This window comes from Podarcis vaucheri (genome assembly GCF_965113315.1).
Source record: "Podarcis vaucheri genome assembly, chromosome: 4".
NCBI classification, from domain to species: domain Eukaryota; kingdom Metazoa; phylum Chordata; class Lepidosauria; order Squamata; family Lacertidae; genus Podarcis; species Podarcis vaucheri.
Genome location: NC_138762.1, coordinates 103,027,184 through 103,052,206, shown reverse-complemented (window position 1 = coordinate 103,052,206; position 25,023 = coordinate 103,027,184). Strand labels below are relative to the sequence as shown.

Sequence of the window (25,023 nt, the reverse complement as noted above, 5' to 3'; positions counted from 1 at the left end):
AGGTGTTTGTTCATCTGAAAGTCCTTGATCTGATAAGGGAATGGGCCCAACAGCTTAAATAGTGCCTTCCAATAGCCTACAACTTTAAATTGTATCTTCCAGGTCATACTAACAAAGTTTCTTTTTCTTTCTTTTTAAAATTATTTCTTCTCACTGCCAGGAGGCCCAGAGCCTGCCATTCCTGATGTGAGTATTGCTGCTTAAGTTATAGTAAATAGTCTTTAACTAATGAGATAATAATATAACATTAAAAAATACGTACATTCCCACAAATGAAAATGAATACTCAAAGCAATAAAGATGTTATTATGAGATAAAATAGAATAATGCGTAACTTGGGGGAAAATATACAGTCACACATTATCATGAAAATTATTACTTTCAAAACTGATGAACAAGAACAATGGGTGGTATTCAACTAATATTTGCTCAGAGCAGACCTGTTTAAATTAATGGATCTAGCTTAGTCATATTAATTATTGTAGTGGATTACTACCCCGTGACTGTAAATCTACCTGCTTGAAACCTAAAGAAAGGTTCTTCATAAGATAGCTTTATTTGGTGAACAAGGAATGTAACCAGATGTTTGGATCCAAAAAGTACTCCCAATATCACATTGCCTCTAAAGGTAAAAAGGTAAAGGACCCTTAGATGGTTAAATTCAGTCAAAGGTGACTGTGGGGTGTTGCGCTCATTTCACTTCAGGTCGAGGGAGCCGGCGTTTGATGCTGTGGTCTAAACCACTCAGCCTCTTGGGCTTGCCAATCATAGGGTTGGCAGCTGGAATCTGTGCGACGGAATGAGCTCCCGTTGCTCTGTCCCAGCTTCTGCCAACCTAGCAGTTCGAATTGCCTCTTAATATGCAAACCTGGGATGGGTACTGTCCATGGAAGCAGGGAGGAACAGAGCTGAACCCTTCTTTTCCTTGGGCACTTTCCAAGACTGGCCAAGTTGGGTCGGTGTGATAGCTTGCAGAGCAAAAGTGTGCAGGGTTAAGCATTTTCCTTATCTGCCCACTCTGTCAAACTTAAGACAAATTCAAGACTGGGAATCCACGTTCGCTGCCAAATATCTATTTCTGGTCTAAGACTGTAACTGACATTGTAAATTTGTGTGTGTGTTCAAAGCAAAACAAAACATTCTGCTCTAGCTGATTTTATGTTTCTGTGTTTCAGCTCCCAGTTCCACCCATCAGTGCTTCTAGCCGCTGGGCCTGGGATCAAGAGGAAGAAAGAAAAAGACAAGAGAAATGGCAAGCAGAACAGGATCGCTTACTTCAGGTGTGGACTTAATAATGCCATGTCCATCACTACAAGGTTGGCTCTGGATTTGGCCAGCCAGACTGACCTCCAAAATAAGCCTATTCTGGAATTTATGCTGCCAATAGAAATGGTCTATAGTGATTTAAGGTTAACTTAGTGAGGCTAGGTTTTGGAGAGTATATAACTGCTATTTTAAAGCAATTAAAGATGGAAATCGCCACCATTGATACTAAACATGGTATCAATATGTGGTTTATAATTGCTTTGTGGTCCAACCCTTTGTATAGATACTTAGAATAAAATCTCATTTTGCTAATAGGTTTTATTTCCAAATAAGCACCTCTGAGTTCATCCTATTTTGATGTCTTGTCATCTGTTTTAGAGTAAAAGGCTTCTGGGGCAAAGCATATGCCATCTTAATATGTTCTTATGCATCCTGAATGCAGCTGTCTGAAAACCAGTTGTGTGTTTATTACTGCCCAACCTCCCTGTGTTCTAATCCATTGTACAAATCTCTGAGAAACTAGATGTTTGAGACAAAACCGAATCCTGCTTTGAGATGAAATGTTAAAAGTCTGATGACTTATTTTTGCTCCCTAAACAGAAGTTAAGGTTAACCCATTCCTTTCTAGGAAGAGTGGGTTGCTTCTTATAGGAAGAAGTAAAATAATAGGTAAATGAGAAAGTACCTAGCTAACAATTACTGTATTTGTACAGTGGTACCTCAGATTAAGAACTTAATTCGTTCTGGAGGTCTGTTCTTAACCTGAAACTGTTCTTAACCTGAAGCACCACTTTAGCTAATGGAGCCTCCTGCTGCCGCTGTGCCGCCGCTGCACAATTTCTGTTCTCATCCTGAAGCAATGTTCTTAACCCGAGGTACTATTTCTGGGTTAGCGGAGTCTGTAACCTGAAGCGTATGTAACCCGAGGTACCACTGTACAGCGTTAAAATCAATTACAAATTTGTATTATACTTCTGTGCCATCATGCCTTTAAAGGTAAAGGACCCCAACAGTTAAGTCCAGTTGCAAATGGCTCTGGGGTTGTGGTGCTCATCTTGCTTTACTGGCCGAGGGAGCCGACGTTTGTCTGCAGACAGTTTTTCCAGGTCATGTGGCCAGCATGGCTAAGCTGCTTCTGGCGAACCAGAGCAGTGCACGGAAACGCTGTTTACCTTCCTGCCGGAGTGGTACCTATTTATCTACTTGCACTTTGACGTGCTTTCGAATTGCTAGGTTGGCAGGAGCTGGGACCGAGCAACGGGAGCTCACCCCGTCGCGGGGATTAGAACCGCCAACTTTCCGATCAGCAAGCCCTAGGTTCAGTGGTTTAGACCACATTGCCACTCGTGCCCCATGCCTTTACACATTGTCAAAAATGTTTTGTTTTTTTTGTATATTAGAAAGTACTTTCCCTTGCCATTGATTGGCCAGAACTAGCTTTCATAAGAGTACTGAGATTTTGACATTATTGAGAGGGCACCATTTGAAATGAAACTGATATTTCTAATGTAAAAGAGTGTGTGCAAGGCTTGCCCAACTATGGATTTATCTTACTTTGTACAGTACAGTGATCATACCACATTTCTATCGAGTTTATATTGACAGAAAATATACGCTAATCAGCTAATTATGCCATGAAATTAATACACTTTTTAATTAAAAAAACCTAGGAGAAATACAGGCGCGAACAAGAGAGACTGAAGGAAGAATGGCTGAAAGCTCAGAAAGAGGCTGAAAAGGAGAACTCCAAATACTTACATGAGGTGAGCTCTATAACTTATTGTGGATTACACTCTCTTTGTACTTCCATGGAACAAAATTTACAATTTGCTTTCTCCCTGGCTAGTAAGCAAACACATCAGAATCAGGAAATGCAGGCAACTATATTCCACTAGAAGAAAATCTAAGCAGGAAAAGGATGATAATAATAGATTCATCAGGACAAACTAAAAATCACAAATCCACGAATAGCATGAGTTTCTAGCAGTAATGATAAATCATCTTAAAATGTGCATTAAAAAACATTGAAAGTCAAAACAGATGCTAACAGTTCCATTTAGATAGGTTTCCTCAACCTGGTGCCCTTAAGATGTTGTTGAACTACAACTGCCATCAGCCATGTTGAAGTCCAGATCCATCTGGAAGGCACTAGTTTGGGGAAATCTGTACTAAGAGATCCAAGCAGAATTTCTTATTACGAAACACATATTGTGTAGTAGTTGGTGGCTTAATTTGTGTCTTTGTGTCACTGCTTACCTTCACCAGCTGTTGCCGATCTGTTTCCTTAAGCCAGTTTCAATTAAAAATCTTAAGAAGGAAGTCCAGGTAAGACTTTTTTTTACAATGGATGCATTGTCAATTTGGATACAAGGTGGATGGACGAAAGACTGTCACATTCACCTTTATTCATTTCAACAAACTACCATCGATCTTTTAGTTGTCTCTGTCCATGGCCATGGAGATTGCTGGAAGACTTCAAGGAAAGTTTAGATAGATTTAGTCCTGCACAGAGGGCTCTACAGTGCAGGTCATACTAACTAATTTACAAGTGTTCAGTCGCCAGAGGCTTAGCAGGTATAGCGTTCAGTTCCCAGATCCATAAAATGCAAAGATCATATTTAATCATGTAAACTTACAGTGTGACAGACTTAAATGGTTGATAATGGACCACTTAATTGCAATCATCCCTAAGCAGTGGAAAAGAAATACAATACAGAAAGCTAAAAATGGGTTAAAAATTAAAAATAAATGCCTGCTTTAAGTTAAAGCAAACAAGTAAAATAAAACGTAAGTAGAAGTACTAAATGTGCTAAATATGGCAAAAACCATTATTTTTAAAAGTTAGAGGCAAGTGCTAATAATATTCAATGGTTCCATTTCCTAAAACTCTGCGCCATCCTGTCGGTTTCATTTTTATAAGCCTTGCACTCTCTTCTAGGAGGAGACTGTATTAAAGCCAAATACTGTGTCTGTAACTGCACAAGAACCTCCTGTTTCCATGTGGAGAGCAAATGGGGATCACAAGACTGACTATTCTGAGGCTGGTAGACGATGGGAAGAAGAACGAGAACAGGAGAAGAAGGAAGAGGAAAGGAAACGTCTTGAGGAGGCCCAGAGGCTGGAAGAAGCAGCAACTGCATTACGAATAGAACAAGAGAGGAAGCGCCAAGAACTAGAACGTGAGAAGGAGCGAAATGTGTCCTATGCAGAGGAGCTGAGATATCAGGAAGCACCAGAACAGAAATTGCAGGTTGAACAAGTCAAGGAAACTTCAATACAGAGGCCCCAGTACCAAAGGTATGCATTCAGTTTTTCCCTATGGTTTTTTTTTTTTTTTTTTGCTATAGTGACCTACAGAAGGCATAAGCATACGCTCAAAAATGTATGACTAAAATACTTTATATTCATGAGAATTTATTATATTGATGCACAAGTACTTGTGAGTGCAAAAAGCAATAGAATCAGCCAATAGGCTTGTTTTGAAACAATGTAAGTTTCAAATTGTTAACTGAACTATTTATGTTGAGGTTTGTGGTAGGATTTTGGTAAAAGCTCTGTTTCCCATGGCTGCAAGTATCCCTGGATGCAAATACACACTTGGCAGCAGCAACCAAGTCCTAATAGAGTTCTTGTCACACATCAGTATAAGCATTATATATTTATCCTCATCCCACCTTCGTAAATCAATAATAGGGTCTTTCAGGAGGGCTGACACCAAGTGCTACAATGGGCAAGAACCCCATATATGACTCAGTTAGGATCTCCCTGGACTTTTGGGGACTCTAGAGCCTATCCTCACTTGATATGTTAGGATGCAGGAATCAGAAATGTGCCCCATCACTAAACCATAATAACTATAACACTTTCCCTCTCCATGACACTACACTGACTGATTTCCAGAAGAACTGTTTCAGTTAAGCTCTCCATTCTTGGGCTCCAGCCAGTGCATCATCCGGAATGCTGCCAGCAAAAGCCTGAGCCCAAAAAACATGTTGCAGCTACTGCAGCAAAAATTACCAAGGAAAGCTGGATTAAGTATTTGCCATCAGTTGTGCCTCCCTCATTCTTAAACCAGCTGATTGTTGTGCGATTTACAGTTAGCAAGTCCTGTTGCAGGCCTGTTGCAAACCGATGCACAGATAACCAGCATGGTTTAAGAGAATAGATGCTAACATAGGCATTACCTTTGCATGTTTGTTTAGGTCAATGAAGGCTTATATGTGGCCCTCTAGCTCCCATCACCCCTGACTATTGGCCATGCTGGACAAGGCTGGTGAGCATTCGAGGGCAACAGTTTTGCCACCACTGCTTTAGTTTGCTGTGTGTACATAGTCCTTACCACTTACAATGGATGCCCACCAGGACTGTCAGATTTTGCAGATCTACCTGTATTTAAACCAGGGCAGGAATCCTTTTGGGGGGAAGAAGGCAAGGGCCGCATTACTCTCGTGTAAAGCTTTTGGAAACTGCTTTGCATAGGTGGCTGTGGCCAGGCAGCAGACAGTCACACACCTTTAACTAGCACCCATCCATTTCTCTCCCTCTCTCCCCTCCCTCCGGTTTCTTCTCTTTCTGCACTGAGACTTTCTGCACTGCACTCCCACGTCTTAGTGCACTAGAGAGGCAACATTGCAAGCTGTTCTTGTGGCTTCCTCTCTGTGCACTAAGGGTAGCCCTTTTCTGAGCACACCAAAAGGAATCCAGCAGAAGTTGCCATCCAGGCACACTGAAAGCTGTCTGAATAATCAGCTATCTCTGCCCATTGAGAAATGGGAGCAGGTCCTTGCTTTCTCATTGCTCAGCTGCAGAAAGTAAGTTTGCAGAGAGGGGGAGGTTTTGACTTCTCTTCCTCCCTCCACAGACTTCTCTTGCCCATGTGCTTCTCAGTCACACCATCGCTGTGTCTTTCCAATGTTTGTGTCCAAACCTTAAAAATGAATTTGAGTGCATAAGAACATCAGATCTTGCATTGCAAAAGTGAAATATACTGTGTATATATTTTATTTTATTTTTATTTTGCAAACTGTAAATGCTCAGAACTTGGCACTGAGCATTTCTAAGACAAGTCATGCTGCTGTTGTAAATTATACAACAGAGAACAGGTCTAACTTCCTAATCTGCCATCCCTTCTCCTACAGCTTCCTGTTTTCTTGGATGCAAATCCAGATCTGCAAGAATTTCTTGTTCAATATGTGGGAGGCTATTGTTCATGGTTTTGTATCTTCCTGCAGTGCCAGCCAAATGAGTATCTCTTCCTGTGTAATCTATTCATTCTAATGCATGTTTACTTTAGGCATTTTGAAACATCAAGAAATTCTGATGAACCAACAGGCTACTTCAGTACTAACAGGTAAAACTATGCTGGCTTCCCTGTCCTTCAATTTATGCTTGTTTGGGATTCTTTTACAAGTGTGCCTCTGAAATGCTGGAATCCTGGTACAGCTTAGGGAAATACAGCATTAGTTTGTGGATTACTTAATAATGGGCAACTATGGAAGTATGAAGAGGGACGCGGGTGGCGCTGTGGGTTAAACCACAGAGCCTAGGACTTGCCAATCAGAAGGTCGGCAGTTCAAATCCCCGCGATGGAGTGAGCTCCCGTTGTTTGTTCCCTGTTCCTGCCAACCTAGCAGTTTGAAAGCACGTCAAAGTGCAAGTAGATCAATAGGTACTGCTCCGGCGGGAAGGTAAACGGCGTTTCCGTGCGCTGCTCTGGTTCGCCAGAAGCGGCTTAGTCATGCTGGCCACATGAGCCGGAAGCTGTACGTCGGCTCCCTCGGCCAATAAAGCAAGATGAGCACCGCAACCCCAGAGTCGGTCACGACTGGACCTAATGGTCAGGGGTCCCTTTACCTTTTTATGGAAGTATGATGGGATAAAGTGTCATTTCAGCTGCATTGCCTTAGATCTTGGGTAGTAAAGGAGGTTGTTGGAACTTCAATTCCTGCACATGTGGCCAGTGATTAGAGGGTGATGAGTCTGATAAGAGCATCTAGGCAGCACCTAGCTGAGTTACCCCTGCCTTAGATCATACCACAATAAAACAAAGCCACCACAGCTGCAGAATATTTTTGGGGTTTTTAGAAGAGATATTTGGTTTTTTAGAAGAGATAAAAGCATATACTAATAGTATTTTTGGAAGCCCTTCAGATATGATGTAATGTAGCAATGTCAGATGTTAAAGTGTAATTCTGTGATTCACAACAGCCTCTGCACCATGTTTATCAGTATACGTTTCAATATAGAGGAAAATTTAGATTTGACTGGCCTAATGAGGCACCAGATAATTTCAGCTGTTATTTTTTTGTCTTCAATCACTATTGACCGTCATTACATCATACTTTGTTATAGGCTGCTCACCCACATGGTTGTATAATCTAAAATATGAAAAGCAAAGAGTAGGCGTAGAAGTGAGCAAAGATATCAACAGTGACAGGATTTGCTTGAGCTTCTGTAGTCACATAGGACATTAAGGGAGGGAAATATGTTCAGTGTTCCTGATCTATTTTTAATTGTTACATCTTCCATTCATATCCATATGTCTGAGGCATTTTCCCATTAGTGCCTAGTTATCTTCATTGTCCTTATGTAGTGAACATTGAAACAGCAGTTATTTCCCACCTTATAAGATTGCTCCTCTCGAAATTAAAATCAAAATGAACTGGTTCAATATGTTGCAGTCTATAATCCTCCAAATCTTCCTGGGACTCCTGTTCGCTTTATCCATATGCATTTGCTTGACCCTATTTCCTGAGTGTTTTAAGGGAGCAACCCTAATAGGGGCAGAGAGCTTGTGGAGCAATGGGTTGTCTACTACATTTACAGTTCCGCTGTTTGTGGGGAAGGTTGGGGCAGTTGATTCTTCTCTTTTGCAGCACCAGCTTTTAGGCTGGGCCAGTGGGGCTCCAACTGGATCCCTCACCAAGATATGAGTTGGCTTTTGTTCCATCAGATCTGTCGCTTGCTCCACCCCACCCCTAAAATGCCCCGTTTGGGGCCATTGTGTCAGCTGCCCCAGCAGGCACACCAACTGTGCTAACATGTGGGCTCCCCCTGCCAACCCAAAACTGGTGGAATACAGCTGAGGGACACCTCAACCACATCTTAATCCCCACCAGTAGTGCAGATTAGGGGTCTGGACTATTATCTGGATGGTTCTCCATATATATGGGTATGGATTTAATGCTGTGCAGGATTAAATCTCTCGTATAATAAAATCATAATGCTGTTGTCACATGAGCAGCATGGTGAAAGGAACAACTAGGACAGACTGTGGTAGCACCCTGGCAACCGTCTGCTACACCACTGCTGCCATTTCAGCCTCAGTGGTGCTAGAGTCTGAGGAGGGAAGCAGCAGAAGAGCAGATGATGGGGAGCTGGCCTAGCCCAGGCTCTTCCTTTGCAGCTTGTGTGGTCCATGGTTTGGTTGAGCTGTAAAGTGAGGAATGTAAAGGGAGAGAGGAGGCAGGGTTAGCCGCATGTAAAGGAAGGAGGAGGAGGTTGGTGAGGGGTTGGGGTATGTTGAGGTGAGGTGAGTAAAGCTAGTAATATGTAACTTCTTAATTGTTTTTAGAAGTAAATCCAGATCGACTCCAGATCTAGATGATCATCATGCAAATAGAAATGGTGAGTGATGTGTGCATGTTTTTGTTTTTTGAAAAATGGGATTAAAAACAAAGCAAAACATAGGACAGAGCATGCTGCTCAGAAACAATATGAGATACTGGATTATTTTGTCATTGGTTGTCTGGTAAGACTGAATTATTGCAGAACTTAGGTCCTAGCCTTAAGCCTTGTCTATGGGTACAGGTAGGTACAGATCTGATCTGGGTCAGAATGTCGAGACATGTGCACATTATTGAACACTAGATCCCAGGGAGATGCAACCATTTGGATGACTCACAGCTCATTTTAACACCAGTATTTTTCTCCACTGGAGCAGAGATTTGCCTTTGTAAAAAGTAGGCAGAATGCTTCACCTTTCTATCAGTATTCTGTCACGAATCATGACTCATACTACAATGCATATAGAGTATCGTGCATCATAAGAGATGTTACTGAGTTTGCTTTTTATCTCCCCTCCACCCCTTTAGTGCACTTGTGTGATTTGTGTGTCTATGCTTCTTTATTTTTCAAATTAGGCATGAAGAGCAAACTTTCCGAGCAGTCCTCAAGTGCTGGTGACTCACAGAAGAGATCTCAGAAAGAGCATGGCTTGTCCCCAGCTGAGCTGGAAAGACAGCAGATCCTTCAGGAAATGAGAAAGAAGACATCCCTACACACAGACAACAGCTGGATCAGACAACGCAGTTCCAGTATGCACAAAGAGCCTGTTAGTCTAATTGGCACTAAAATGAGGAGGTAATATTGTGTTGCCTATCGTTGACTGTATGATGCTCATGCCATTCTGGAACTGTGATTGATTTACAAAGCAGTCAAGGAAAGAATTTATTTTCATTTGAGATGGATCAAATTTTCAGTTTTTTCATGAAAATTTGTATTCGTGCTACCCGGACACTGAGGTCCAGAACCGAGGGCCTTCTGGCGGTTTCCTCACTGCGAGAAGCCAAGTTACAGGGAACCAGGCAGAGGGCCTTCTCGGTAGTGGCGCCCGCCCTGTGGAACACCCTCCCACCAGATGTCAAAGAGAACAACAACTACCAGGCTTTTAGAAGACATCTGAAGGCAGCCCTGTTTCGGGAAGCTTTTAATGTTTGATGTATTATAGTATTTTAATATTCTTTTGGAAGCCGCCCAGAGTGGCTGGGGAAGCCCAGCCAGATGGGCGGGGTATAAATAATAAATTATATTATTATTATTATTATTATTATTATTATTATTATTATTTATTTTTCCCTTGGATAGTGAGATTCCTGGTTGTAGTGCACTGTTTTTGAAGTTGATGTATCATTTAAGCAGCATTTGTTATGATCCTTGTACCTATTTGAGCTGCATTAGCAAAATTTGTTGATGAAATAATTTTTCTTGGATTCCCAATGTGTGTGTGGGTATTCACCCTGTCTGAGATTGAAAGAGCTATTCTTGTTACACTCAAGAGCCTTGGGTCTGCTTTTGTTTTGTTGGAACAGCAGGCCCACAGGCTATCTCCCAAACTGATTTTGAAGCTCCTCTCAATTTTGGAAGAGAGTTTCCTTGAAGCTTGAGAAACTGCTGCTTCTGAAACATGAATCCATTGCCACCTTGGCATGGTCCTTTAGACCGCCTGTGTATTCATGTGGAAAACAACTCGCTTCACAGTTGGGAGTTCAGAGTTTGTCACTTTGTGAGCCTATTAAAGAAATTGGCTTTGAATCTGAACATCTGGGAGCATTGTTAACATCATAAGAAAAGTTCAGCTTCCTGCTTTCCCACAATTGCCAGCCAAATGCCTATGGGAACCTCACAAGCAGGGCATGAATGCAATAACCTTACCTTACCCTTTGTCAATGGTATATTCTGCCTCTGAATCTGCAAGTTCCATGTAGCCATATTTTTATGTTGAGAACTGCCCTGAGGTCTACAGATGAAGGGTGGCATACTAAATGGATGGATGGACGGACAGACAGAAAGATTAGTAGTCTCTATGCATTTGTCCAAAGTTCTCTAAGCTAGTGGCCATCAAGGCATCTCCGTGATAGATGGCCATCCACTCTCTGCTTGAAATGAAGGAGAGTCCACCACATTCTGAAGAGTTCATTCCACTGTCCAACAGATCTTAGCATCAGAAAGCTCTTCCTAATGCTTAGTCAGAATCTCCTTTCTTGTAACTTGAATCCATTGGTTTGGGTCCTAGCTTCCAGAGCAGGAGCAAGCAAGCTTGCTCCATCTTCCACGTGGCAGCCCTTTAGATATTTGAAGATGGCTATTATGCCTTCCTCTGTTTCCTCTTATCCAAGCTAAACACACCCAGCTGCCTCAAATGTTCCTCATAAGGCTTGGTTTCCAGACCCTTGCTCATCTTGGTTGGCCTCCTTTGCACACATTCCAGCTAGTCAATATCATTCTTAAATTGTGGCGACCAGAACTGGACACAGTACTTCAGGTGTGCTCTGACCAAAGTACCATTTTGTTTCCAAAAAAATGCAAACCTGTTGAAGCACACTATGTCCATGCTCAACCTTCACCTTCTTGCTACAATGGCAGCCATATAATCTTCTTCTTTTTTTTTAACGTACAGAGGTGAGAGTTTGGATAACCTTGATTCTTCAAGAACAAATTCCCGGAGGCCTCATTCTTGGATGGGCCAGTCTGGATCTTCACTGTCTTTATCATCTAGTCAAGATTTTAGTCACCATGTACCTCCTGTAGTGTCCACTTCAAATCGTGCCTACATGCGCATACCCTCTTCCAGCCTGCCATCTCCTTCGGCCAGTTCCATGAAAACTTCATCCTTGCCTCATGTTCTTCCATCTGCGCAATCTCCTGTTCCCCGTTCTCAGTCACCAACTTCTGCTTCCCAGTCTGGAACTCAGCAACGCAGCAGGTAAGGGGTTCTGTCTAAAACTTTTGGCTAAAAACTTTTATGTATAACTTAAGATTACTGAGTTTTCATAAAGGATGATGTAGAGAACAATGAACTCCTTCCATCCGTGCAGAAAATAATTAAAATGGCACCATTTATTTTTAAGCCTGCGAGCTCTGGAGACCCACACAGAGCTGCAGAATGTGTTTTGCACTACATAATTAGAGGGGCATAAAAATTATTTTGTCAGCTCTGCCTCTTTTGCTGTTTTATTCTTAAAGTGATTTATGCCTCAAAGTGTATGTATATAAAATCAAGCCATACACACATGTATTCTGTAAGCCAGTGGCTCAGGCATTGGGTATATATCCATTTCAACCAGCTTCTGGAAGGCTGAAATTTTGAACGGGGTCCTGCCAAAGATTGTGGCCTCCCCAAGATGTGCTTCCACTGAACCCGATTCCCTCTGACACCTTCCTCATAACTGATACTTATGGGTTCCAAATCAGTTTTGCATGGTAATTAATGTTATACAATTCCATTTTACAATGTGTATTTAATTGGAACATGAATGCACGCATTTAAGCACCCAAATACCATGTTCACCCCTCCTTGTTTCAGGGTTGTTGAATACCGTACTTTTCCGTGTATAAGACTAGGTTTTTTTCTTTAAAAATTATGCTGAAAAGTGGGGGTTGTCTTATACATGGAGCCATCCCCCCCCGCATTTTCTTAAATTTGAGTCCCCCCAAATAGGGGGCATCTTATACCTGGAAAAATACGGGACTTTGTATGGCATTTTCTGTGAAAAATGTACATTAAGAGCATGTTTATATTATGTAAATAATATGATACTTGTCTTCTTGCAACTTTTTAATGCTGGTTTTTAACCTCTCTGGTTTGAGAGCAGACCATGGTTACATCAGTTTTGATGACACGGTAAAATCATGCTTACTGATGACAAAGCAAGGAATGGAATAAACATTTGTGAGCTCATCGGGAAGTTTCCAGTCTCCCAACTGTTAGTGATCAGCAATACAATATGTGAACTAGACAGTAGTGTTATCTTCAAATTTTATATGGCAGGACTTCAGAGAGGTTTCTGTTGTATATCCCAGCCTAGTGCTGTGTTGCCTAAAACGATACAGCTGTTGGGATTTGGATAGGAGCACTTTCTGAAATGTATTCATAATCATTTCCCACAGATAAAGAGAGAGGAATCTAAATCATATATTCCTGCATGCTAAATTTAGAAATGTTTTGGACATTGTAATTTATGTTGAAAATTTATGGTGGCACTATATTGCATGAGAGATTGCTGAAGGCACTCATTTAATCATTGAAATGGTAACTTCTTTTCCCGATTTGAAAATTTCTGTTCTAGGATAGTAACTTGCAGATTTCTTCTAGCAGTCCTGGGTTTGGGTTCATTACTCATGCCGTTGTAGCACTTTCTTTTCAATGACATTTCTCTAGTTTCCTAAAATCTGCCTCTCAGCCGCTTTCTTGTTCTGTATCTAGGTCGGTCAGTGGAAAGCGAGTGTGCTCATACTGTAGAAACGTTCTGGGCAAAGGAGCAGCCATGATCATCGAATCTCTTGGTCTTTGCTATCATTTACATTGTTTTAAGGTGAGAGGTGGGCAAAACGCCAGGGAGATGGAGGAACCTTACACTGCAGGCTAGCATGGCAACGTAGAAGACTTAGGGGCTCTGCTAATCAACCTTGCGCTACATGCATAACTCAGCCTGGCAAATATCTCTGCTTGCTCACCTGCTTCAAATTAAAATAATCAGGTTCTTGATTTGATTGAGGATTTTGAAATACGTTCCATCAGTGGTTTCATGCAACCTTGCACACATCTGAATTAGCATTCTACATTTGCAATTACATCCTTAATCACGTAAGGTGGATTAGTTCGGTCTTCAAATCTTCATCTGTTTGCATTCGCACAATGAGGGTAGTTAATGTATGGAAGAATATAGTCCCTCTTCTGCCACCACCACCACACACTTCTGGCTCCAATAGGAAACTTCCTGTGCACTTAGGTCATAAGGGGGTGGGGCTTTGTGTTGAATGCCAGCACTGTCTGAAGCTGGTAAGGCTTTTTCAGTGATGGCACCTAGGAGCTCCTCCTGGTGAGGTTGTTTAGCTTCTGGTTTGGCTTGTTTAGGGTCTTCAGGAAGTTGATGGAGAATTCTAGTGAGCCTTTGGAATTGAATGGGTTTTATGGCGGTTCCATCTGAAAATATGACTGCTTTAAAATCGATGAACAACGTATACTGAAGTTATATATTACAAGCCATCCTGAGCATTTCTTAGAAGCTGTGTGTGTGTGATTTTTAAAAATAAAGTAAGATACACTTAAAGAAGCATTCTCACACAGAAATAGTAGCACTGATGTCATTGTAAACATGAAGTCTGACCAGACTTTAAGAAAGGAGATCTAGGGTGGCAGGAATCTGATTGTGACTCATGCTTGGTGCCAAAATCACTGCTTTTGATTCTTTTGTGCCATGGAAATCATTCTGTTTCAGAAAGCAAGACTCTCGTTTCCTAATCCCTGGCTCATTCCTCTTCTCTGCTTAAAGTGCGCAGCTCTTCACATTGCTTGTTTCTAGCATTATAACCTCTCCTGCATATTAACACACTCCCGCTCTTGCTCAAGAGGGTACATGGTTCAAATCTTGTATTTGAAAAATCATTGCAAAATGTGTTTGTGCTGCTAATTGTTCCTTTTTCTTCACAGTGCAATGCTTGTGGGTGCGACCTTGGGGGCTCTCAGGCCGGAACTGAAGTCCGGATCCGAAACAATGAACTCTTCTGCAATGACTGCTATCTCAGATTTAAGAGTAAGGGGTTCCTTCAACAATGCTAAAGTTTTGATTACTTACGCCTACACCAAATGCTTTTCAGAATTAGAGTTTTCCTCTGTGCATGTGCTATAGGGATGATTTGTGTTGTAGTGGTTGTTTCTACTGGGATTTGGGAGGATTTTCTTCTTGGATCAATGAGGCTATTTTTTCCTGATTTGAAATATTTAAAAAGAAAAAATGGAACAATTACCAAAAGTGCAATTGGAGCAATAGGACTAAAAGAAACCAGTATGTCTGAGGGAGAGCATTTACATTATTTTGTATTTCTCTCAGTGTCATGATACATTGAAACATACATATTAAACAGATGATTTGTAATAATTAGGGAGGAAGAGGACCGGTTTATAGTGTTTTAGATATTGCAAGTTATGACAAATCATAAATTTAATTCTGCTTTGAAGGAGCATTCTCCTCTGGGAGAAGGAGGCTTCCTTTTAGTGGTCACAGCTGGAGGAAGACTTGACATAAAGAGCTGAGAAAATTAATTTTTCATTGGCTGGGATCCTAAGTATGCTTTTAAGGAATTCAGCTTCATGAAATCTGTTGGGTGGCTAACTTATTAAATATCTTAGAGATTATGGGGCCTGGTTCATCTGCTCTCTTAATCTTGTTATACTCAGATTTGTCTTTAGGAAAGCTTTGTTGTGCATCCCACTGCCATCAGAAGCACAGTTGCTGATCACATGGGGCAGGAACTTCCTGGCTGCAGCATTTTAGACTGTTGTTTGTGCTGTACTTTTGTACTGTTTTATTGTTGTTAGCCGCCCTGAGCCCGGTTTTGGCTGGGGAGGGCGGGATATAAATAAAATTCATTATTATTATTATCTTGCCTTATTTACCTTCAGTGTTTACTGAAGACTGCCTTATTTTTAACCAGCCTTCAGTATTAGTTGCTTGCCTTCCAATTATGGATTCTGTGGGCTGTTGCTGTTGGATTTTGATCCCAGTTTGTTCCATTGTTCGGGTCTTTTATAGTTATTATTTTTTATTTTACTCAAGTTTTGTGGCTATTTAGTATGCTGTCCTGAGGGGCCTTTCAGGTGGGATAATGTGTGTTGTTCTGTGTGCGCCATTTTAATAGTTGCTTAACTTAATTTGCAAGGGAGGCGGGTGGCACTGTGGTCTAAACCACAGAGCCTAGGGCTTGCTGACCAGAAGGTTGGCAGTTCGAATCCCCCCAACTGGGTGAGCTCCCGTTCCTCGGTCCCTGCTCCTGCCAACATAGCAGTTCAAAAACACGTCAAAGTGCAAGCAGATAAATAGGTATCTCTCCAGCTGGAAGGTAAACGGCGTTTCCGTGTGCTGCTCTGGTTCACTTAGTCATGCTGGCCACATGACCTGGAAGCTGTCTGCAGACAAACGCCGGCTCCCTTGGCCAGTAAAGCGAGATGAGCGCCACAACCCCAGAGTCGTCCATGACTGGACTGGACTTAACGGTCAGGGGTCCCTTTACCCTTTACCTTTACCTGACTTACTTTTAGGTGGAGATGACATACCTGAAATGTCAGCTCCACTTTGAACCAACACATTTTTGCTTTATATGAAAATCACAGGGCAGCGTTTTTAACTTTACACAAATTCCATTATAGATGAAGTGGAAGTACTTTTACTAGTGTAGCCTATCTAGGTTTCTTTTGAAGTATGAGGCTTTGAAGAGTTAGTGGCCTATCCATGCATGATATTTGGAAGGTTCCCCAGCAAGAAATCCAGTGTAGGTTGATGTTACCTTGTCTCTTCCAGGGACTTTGGCAAGAGCAGAGTGAGCCCCTTAGCAAAGCACCATGAGTTACAGAAGTGTCCTAACGCAGATCTCAGCCTTGTTTGGAAATAGTTCCTCACGCAATGACTGCAACATCAGGGGATTAGCTTTCTGTGTAAATGAGCCTTTGCATATCTAATAACACAGACGTAATATTCATATCACCTTGGTGCCACTTGAAATGCAATGCTTTTCCGTGGAGCCAATTCACATCTTTAGATGTTTCATTTTCTTGAAACATCTGAGTAGGAAGGAAACTTGAAAATGCTTTCTTGACTTAACATGTCCTGTCAAGGTAGCTTTTGTGTTCCTATTTGGGTTTTTCCTTATAATCTTGCTTTTTTATATTAATCTGCTTTTTTATGTTAATCCACATCCCTGCCTTTTTAGACTCCCTGCTGCTCTCAGCTTCTGCTCTTCTCAAAATGCCTATAGGTGACTCCAAATTCAGGGGTTCAGGACTTCTGTCTGCATCCAGCCCTGTAGTGGGATACTTCCACCCATCTTGCTTGCTTGCTAGCCCACATAAGATTATAGGGACTGGTTGTCTGGCTTTCCGTACTGTAAGACTCTTCCAATCACAGTGGAGGCTGCTTCAGACACCTTTAAAGTGCCCAGATGTGCATGGCAGCATTAACCTGTAGCCAAAATATCTGCCCAGTGGTTTCATGCCTAAGACTCCAGTTTTTCTAGCCCCTCATTTTGGTTATGTGAACTTTTGCAATTGTTGATGTGGAAGGAAAAGCTGAGGAAAATCATTCTTAGTGCAGTCGAACATCATAACCAGTGTAGGTGTTTAAATTTGATGCCAAATCATCATGGGCACATGCCCTTAGACTTTTCACCCTCTTCTATCCTCAGTATATTTTGGGATGCCATTAAGAACACGCCTGTCGTTATCGTTGCTGTTGTCATTATTTGAGTCCCTTTAAAGGGCTAGTCATGTTGTCCTGGTCTTCTAAGGGCCAAAATAGATATCATATTATGTTAAATACTTTCATGCACTTTTGTAACATTTTAATGTGAGTAGCTCTGAGCAGCACTGGGAACACAGTGGATGTGGAAGGAGAGATTAACCCTTTTTCCTGCTGTGATGCTCATGGAAATTCTTCTTCTCTCCTATGTATCAGGAGAGAAATGCTCATTGGAACCTGACTGTAACTTTCCACAATTCCAGGCAGCTACTAACTTGCGGTAGCTTCAAGTCTCTCTCTCTCCAAGTCTCCCCCTCCTTTTCTGCCCATTTGTTGGCTCATGAGTAAACTTTTGTTACAAGAGCTCCTTCTGCTGGCCTTGTGAAAATCCAATGGCACTTAAGAGTGCTAGTTCATTCAACTTGTTGGGGGATCTCATTATGAGAGCTTGAAAATGAAATTCTCAAGGTTCTAGCCCCAAGCTACCTTACTTTTCCAGAACAGTTTGGATGTTGTTAGCGCAATTAAGCAGAATGCAAGAAATATTTGTGGATTTTAAGAAAGCAGTTTGCAGTGGAGATGTTTTTATCTTCCTGAACCCTTGCATTAATTAATTCTTCTCTTTCCTCTTATTTTAAACAGCTGGACAGCCAACCATTATGTGATAGAAGCCTTAATATGAAACCACTGCTACAGATAGAGGAGGAAGCTGCTGCTGTAGATCTATAAATATATTTTGTGTGTGTGGTTTTTTAAAAATATTTTTGCCTGTCTAGCTCATGTAGAAAATTCATGGTATCTTTTATTATACTTATATGGAGCTATTTATGAGAAGGTAATCACAAATAAATAAAACAGAGTGCTTTAAGTTCAATGTATAATTCCATCCTTATATATATCTACACACACATACAAAAGGGAGAAAAACATTTAATTGGGTAATTTAAAAATGTTGGAGACTTGCGAGGAAATAGCTTTAATTTTCCAATCATATATGAGGAGGCTTTTTAATGTTCTTAAATGAGCATTACTGAAATAACAAGTATGTATTCGTAACCGCAGTTTCTACATCTGATGTATATGCTATCAAGTTCTGCAGGATATTATGAAATTGCATTCAAAGACATACAGGTGGCTGCTGTCTATATTTGAGTTACTAAGCTTAAGTAATATTATCGTTTTTAAAACTAAAATGTAAACTTCAGTCTGTTTTGCCTGGGATTCACTATTTCATTGTGCTTTAATAGTTATAGCCAATCGGGGAAATTATTTCTGAGGCGTTCTTTCTTTTCATGTTTGAGAAATGTAACTCTACTTGCACCTCAAACAAGTTAATAAGACTGAGCATTTCCCCCCTTCTGTTGACTTATTTTGTATTTGTAAATAAAGTTGCTGATACTGCACTTGAACTGCTTGCATTCTTTATTTTTCCGTCTAGAAGGAAGAAGCCCTGCAGGAAAATGTCTGTGAACTCTGATACAATTCAATTGCGAGATCAGTTCCAGCACCCCTGTGCATAGGCAATAGCTATGTTGTAAAGCAGGGGTGTCCAACCGGTCGACCGTGATTGACTGGTCGATCCCCGTGAGGTTTTGGCAGATCGCAGTCGATCGCAGGTTCTTTTTCCTTAGCGGGGGAGCATTCGGCCCTGACCCCTCCTCCATTCACTCAAGATCGCTAGAACAGAAGACGGAGTTTTCGCTGTGAGGCTGTCCTGCCCCTCTAAAAAAGGTTAATAACTTTGACTTTCCTCCCTACAAAAAAGAGAGCTCAGCACCTTTGACCTGACCCCCCCCAAAAAAGGGGTAGATCACTGCCAGTTTTTTATTCTGTGAGTGGATTGCAGTCTCTTGGGAGTTGGACGTCCCTGGTATAAAGGAACAAACTTGACAAGACAATGATCTGGGATAAAAATTGGCCACAGATTTGTTGATTACAACTGTAGGTGGACTTTGGCTCAAGCACTGGGTGTATATCCATCTCAGCTCCCTGCTGGAGGGCTGAAATTTTGGTAATTATCTGTTTGGTAAATAACTTACTCTGGTGCTTTTTCTGGTATATTGTTTTTGTTTGTTTGTGTTTTTACTGCTTTTTTAGGTTTGTGCTTTGCTGCTTGCTTAACAGTGCAGCAAAGTGTCTTGCCAAGGAGACTGTTGATTGACAAACCTGCACCTTCAAAGTCATCTTACCTGGAACATTGCTCTTTTTTTAAAGAAACATTTCATAACACCAGATTAGGCTGATGCTTTGTACAGACTTGCCTTCCCAATGCATTCATCCAAAATGCATTTTCTGCTGCAGAAATTTTGAATTATTCCTCCCTTTTGCATGTTTCAACCACAGCTGCGCCAGCTGTGGGGCTTCAGAGAGGCAGCTAGAAGTAAAGAAAACCACCACTCCTCCTTTCTCTGTAATTTTAAATTCTCAATAAATATCATTAAAAAAAGAAAAAGAAAACCACCACTCCTAGCCACTTCATCACCTGGCAATAATTTTTCTTATGCCATTTTCCCAACTAAAATCCCACTAAAGCTTCTCTTGATCTCAGGGAGAAAAAAAGCACAGATAGATTTCAGGGTGTCAGTACTTGTGACGTATTTCAAAATGATACCCACATAGTGTGGAGTTTTCAAAAGCAGAGTATAAAACCTGGATCTTCTAATAAAACAAAAATATTTTTAAACACAAGATGGCAGTCTTTAAATGCAATTGATGTGAGAATGTCGTGTTTTGTAATCATGCAAATGATCCTAAACCCCTTTCTTAATATCAGAAGCCAAACGCTTCCCTGTGTTTGGACTCTTACAACATCTTTTGTCAATGTGGCCGTGCTGGTTTATGCAACATTTTTGCCACATGGATTTTTCCATAGGATTATTGCACGTGGAGAATTTCAAAGCATTGGAACAGACTCCAAGACAGCCACTCTGAGATACAAGGCAGTTGCTTTACCTTCGGAAAAAGTGAAAATAGGTATGGTGAGGTTGTCAAAGAATAATCTAAATTCTGGGCTATCATTAGAGCTTAGTGCAGGAATATTTAAAAATAAAACTGTTACCTAAACTTTGGGTAACTAGTGTGTCCTAATCAAAAGAAATGAACCCTCTTTCATAACATAAGATCTTGGGGACATTCAGTGACACTGACTGTTGGAAGATTCAGGACTGGGGCACCGGCTTCAAGGTGCCAAGAGTCCCCCCCCCATATTTTTTGGAGTAGGGCTTGTTGAGATGCTGCCGGGGAGATGGGGGCATTTAGCAGGCCCCCAGCTGGCTCCAGCCCACCAGCCAGCAGTGAGGCAAAACTCGGGTTCTCGGAGCAGCATCAAAACTGCGACTCAAGCCTCAGAAGCCTTTAGAGACTGAGCACGCAATCCAGCAGAGAGAAGAACTCTTTGCAACAGAAATAGCGGACAGAGGCATATGTAAGCATATTTACAGCATTTATCCAGCAGTGGGACAAAAGAAAAACATGTCTGCCTTCCCTTTGTGTCCAAGCAAAACAGCAGTGCAGCAAAAGCAATCTACAATGGAAGTTCCCAGCAGACTGTGCTGGAAGTAAACAGACATGTGACAAAAAACAACTCCACATGCCTGTTCTAAAGGTGGAACAGAACTGCAGTCTAACAGCCCCCCCCCCCGATGTTCCCCAAGCACAGAGCTTTGGGAAGGAGGCAGGAAGGCTTCAGCATCCTGTCAGAGGCCTGGCACCTCCTTCCCAAAGCCCTGGAAACTTCTGCCTGGCTTAGGGGGAGAGACATGATACTCTGGGGTCTAAGAACCTTCTCACCACCTTCCCAAAGCGCGCGCAGCTCTGGCTCCTCTCAATGCCTGACGTCATGCACACGAAATGGCGACGTCGCAGCATCACGCTTGTGGCGTTGCCCCCCCATAACCCTCGTAAGTTGGCACCTCTCTTCAGGACAGACATAATGAAGCATAGTTGAACTATGGTTTTTGCCCCCCAACAAGATGTTGTGATGGCCACCGACTTGGATAATTTTAGTGGAGCATATCAATGGCTACTAGCTATCATGTCTAGTTGGCCCATGTGATAATAATAAAGTAATAATAATTTATTTTTTATACCCCACCCATCTGGCTGGGTTTCCCCAGCCACCCTGAGCGGCTCCCAACAGAATATTAAAAACACGATAAAACAGCAAACATTAAAAACTTCCCTAAACAAGGCTGCCTTCAGATGTCTTCTAAAAGTCAGGTAGTTCTTTATTTCCTTGACATCTGATGGGAGGGTGTTCCACAGGGCAGGCGCCACCACCGAGAAGGCCCTCAGCCTGGTTCCCTCTAACCTCACTTCTCGCAGGGAGGGAACCGCCAGAAGGCCCTCAGAAATGGACCCTAGTGTCCAGGCTGAATGATGGTGGTGGAGACACTTCTTCAGGTATCCTGGGCCGAACAAGGTTGCTGGACAAGATAAGCAACTGGGATGACCAAGCAAGCTCTTCTTACGTTCCTGTGAATGAGCTAATCAGCTGCTAGGGACAATTTGCAGATCTGAGCCAGATAAGTGCTCCTAGGGATGTATCCGTGATAGTGGGTTTTTTCCTTCTTTTTTTGAATGGTGTTCAAACAGGTTTGTACAAATAAAAAGCAACAGCCGATGTCTTGCAAACAAAATGGTAATTAACCTCTCATGCCCCAGGGGCCAAAGGTGATAAATACACCTGAGCTCCGTTCCTGTTGGCTCGTCTGAGTCCATCTCCAACACACAAACAAGGCCCAGAGAGCTGGATGAGGAGAACAACTTGAGAGGGTATTTGGCTGAGAAGATGGGAGCGGTTGAATTTTTCATGCTGCCCGCACCGCAATCTGTATATCAGGGCTGTCCAACTCTGAGTGGATCACTGCCAGCTTTTTTATAGTGGTTGTAGATCACAGTCTCTTGGAAGCTGGACAGCCCTGCTGTATATTATGTAAATTGTTCTCCTCAGGCAAAAAGTCATCGTCCAACACTGCATTCTCAATCAGTTTGATGTCTCAAGCCAACAGGCCATCACGGGGCTTTAAAAGCATGCCTGAAGGTCAGTTCTCACATTCCCCTCTTAGTCAGTTTCCCTCTACCTTTACCTTTTTGTCATCTAAAAGTGGGAAATGGAGATTACAACATAATTACAATAAGAACAAAAGTAACACAAAAAGTAGTAAAGACACTTGCTGCAATGGCAGGGGGTGGCAACTCTAGAAATTATTGCCTTTTAAACTTGGGTGTTTTATTTAGCTAGCAGCCACTGATAAATGTTGTTTCCATGTCTGCACTTTCTCCACGGGTGGGGGAGAAAATTGATTCAATTTGCATTTAAAGGTGAACCTACCTAAGTCATCATTTCTGAGAAAATATGTGCAGTTCTCTGAATTTTTCAAGTCAGCTGTCCAGCCAAGTAATGTGTAAAACCAAATTGCATATATTTAAAATGTGCAAAAACAAAACAAAACCCCAAACACTTACATTAGTGAAAATAACATACCAAACTGCATCAATCTGATTGCACTCTGTGTGCTTGTCGCACAACACACCAACCCCGAAAGTCAGTTGCACTATATTATTTTCCGTTCAGCAGCCTAACAGCCCACAGATAGAAACTGTTTTCTAGCTTGTTGGTACGACTGATTATATTTCTATATCTCCTGCCTGAGGGCAGAAGATTAAAGAGGTGCTGGCCGGGGTGTGAATCGTCCATGAGAATTTTTCTCGCTCTCCTAAGGCAATGATCCCTTGCGATGTCATCTAGTGGGCTCAGGGGACAGCCCATGATATCATGTACTGTGTTCACCACCCTCTGTAAAGACTTTCTGTCCGTGGCTGTCAAGCCAACGTACCACGCTGTGATACAATATGAGAGGACACTTTCTATTGTGGACCAGTAGAAGGAGGTCATCAATTGTTGTTTAACATTGTTCTTTCGCAAGACCCTGAGAAAATGGAGTCGCTGTTGGGCCTTCCTAACCACCTGAGTTTTATTGTTTTTCCAAGTCAGGTCTTCACCAAGGTAAACTCCCAGGAATTTAAAGGAGGAGACTCTCTCCACACAACCCCCCCCCCCCGATATACAACGGGGCTAGTTCCCCTCTCTTCCTCTGAAAGTCCAACACCATCTCCTTTGTCTTGCTAATATTTAGGTGCAAGTTATTCTCTAAGCACCATGTAGATACTTTTTGAACCTCCCCCCTGTACGCTGATTCATCTCCACCTGTAATTAGACCCATTATGGTAGTATCATCTGCAAACTTAATGATTACAGTGGATGGATCAGATGAAATACAGTCATATGTATACAAGTACAGATAGGGATTCAGCACACATCCCTGCGGGGTGCCAATGCTGAGCTTCAGGGACGTAGATGTAACAGGCCCAATCCTCACTGTTTGTGTCCTCAGAAAGTCTTTAATCCAGTCACAGATGGTAGAAGAAAGGTCTAGTTCCATCAGCTTTTTAATAATGCAGTAAATCTTAGCTCCCCCCACCCGCTAGGCACCTCTGCCTAAATTGTACCACTTTAGGAATTTTCAGCTGTTCCAGAAAATATGAAGTGATGAAACCTAGAACCATTTTTCTATCATCAGATCAAACACAAGATTTTAATATCTGAATGCTTGCTGCACCATAATGGTAAGTGCTACTCATAGAAGAAGAAAGTTTGTTGGGGAGAAGGTGGTGGAAGAAAACTGTCCCTGTCATGTTAGTTGTCTGTGAGCAGGGGTTGTGAACATGCAATACACCCTTGCTACCTGCAGCCTGAAGTTGTACAGCCCAGTTTTTCTACTGGTTGTATAAACTGGCCTTTGGTTTCTAAGCATCTCTAGACAGAAGTTTTTCTTTTGCTGTTGTTAGAAGGAAGGGAAGGCATTGGTGCTTCTGATGAGAACCATCCTGTTGGATGGAATCAAGGGGCCTATTTCCTTCTGCAAATCCTATTTCCCAGGGGTTCATATCCCATCTGGTGGGTTTATTAGCAGGGTCTGTTTAGGATCTGCTTAGAAATTCTTCCAGGTGATTCACAATTTCAGCAAAAATCTGACGTTCTGCAATTAACTCGAAAATGGTGCCAAACTGTTGCAAACGATCCCTTGAAAGCTTTTTCGGTGGAAACAGATGGGCTTTTATCATCGGAAACAGAATTAGGCCTCGAGGTCTGAAAAACATTTTTTTTGAAAAAAAGCCTAAGCCGCGCGGTCACAATTTCAGCCAAAATCTGACGTTCTGCAATTCGCTAAAAATAGGTGCCAAACTCTTGCAAACAATCCCCTGAAAGATTTTTCGGTGGAAACAGATGGGTTTTTATCATCGGAAACAGAATTAGCCCTCGACCTCTGAACAACTTTTTTTTTTAAAAAAACCCCCTAAGCCACCCGGTCACAATTTCAGCCAAAATCTGACGTTCTGCAATTCGCTGAAAAACGGTGCCAAACTCTTTAAACGATCTACTGAAAAGTTTTTCGATGGAAACAGATGGGTTTTTATCATCGGAAACAGAATTAGGCCTCGACGTCTGAAAAACTTTTTTTTGAAGAAAAGCCTAAGCCGCGCGGTCACAATTTCAGAAAAAATCTGACGTTCTGCAATTCACTCAAAAATCGTGCCAAACTGTTGCAAACGATCCCCTGAAAGCTTTTCGGTGGAAACAGATGGGTTTTTATCATCGGGAACAGAATTAGCACTAGACGACTGAACAACATTTTTTGAAAAAAAAACCTAAGCCGCGCGGTCACAATTTCAGCAGAAATCTGAC

General features: G+C 41.9%; 1 protein-coding gene across 1 annotated transcript in view; it reads left to right on the top strand.

Annotated features, from left to right (window-relative positions):
• Positions 1-18,685, top strand: part of LMO7 (LIM domain 7) — a 148,362-nt gene extending 129,677 nt beyond the window's left edge. The window contains exons 23-33 of the mRNA XM_082221440.1: positions 161-186; positions 1,176-1,280; positions 2,937-3,029; positions 4,205-4,563; positions 6,560-6,616; positions 8,840-8,892; positions 9,408-9,627; positions 11,444-11,749; positions 13,250-13,358; positions 14,477-14,579; positions 17,919-18,685. Of these exons, the coding sequence (XP_082077566.1) occupies positions 161-186; positions 1,176-1,280; positions 2,937-3,029; positions 4,205-4,563; positions 6,560-6,616; positions 8,840-8,892; positions 9,408-9,627; positions 11,444-11,749; positions 13,250-13,358; positions 14,477-14,579; positions 17,919-17,941 (1,454 nt within the window). The 3' untranslated portion in view covers positions 17,942-18,685. The remainder of the gene's footprint in view (positions 1-160; positions 187-1,175; positions 1,281-2,936; positions 3,030-4,204; positions 4,564-6,559; positions 6,617-8,839; positions 8,893-9,407; positions 9,628-11,443; positions 11,750-13,249; positions 13,359-14,476; positions 14,580-17,918) is intronic.
• Positions 18,686-25,023: the final 6,338 nt, after the last annotated feature.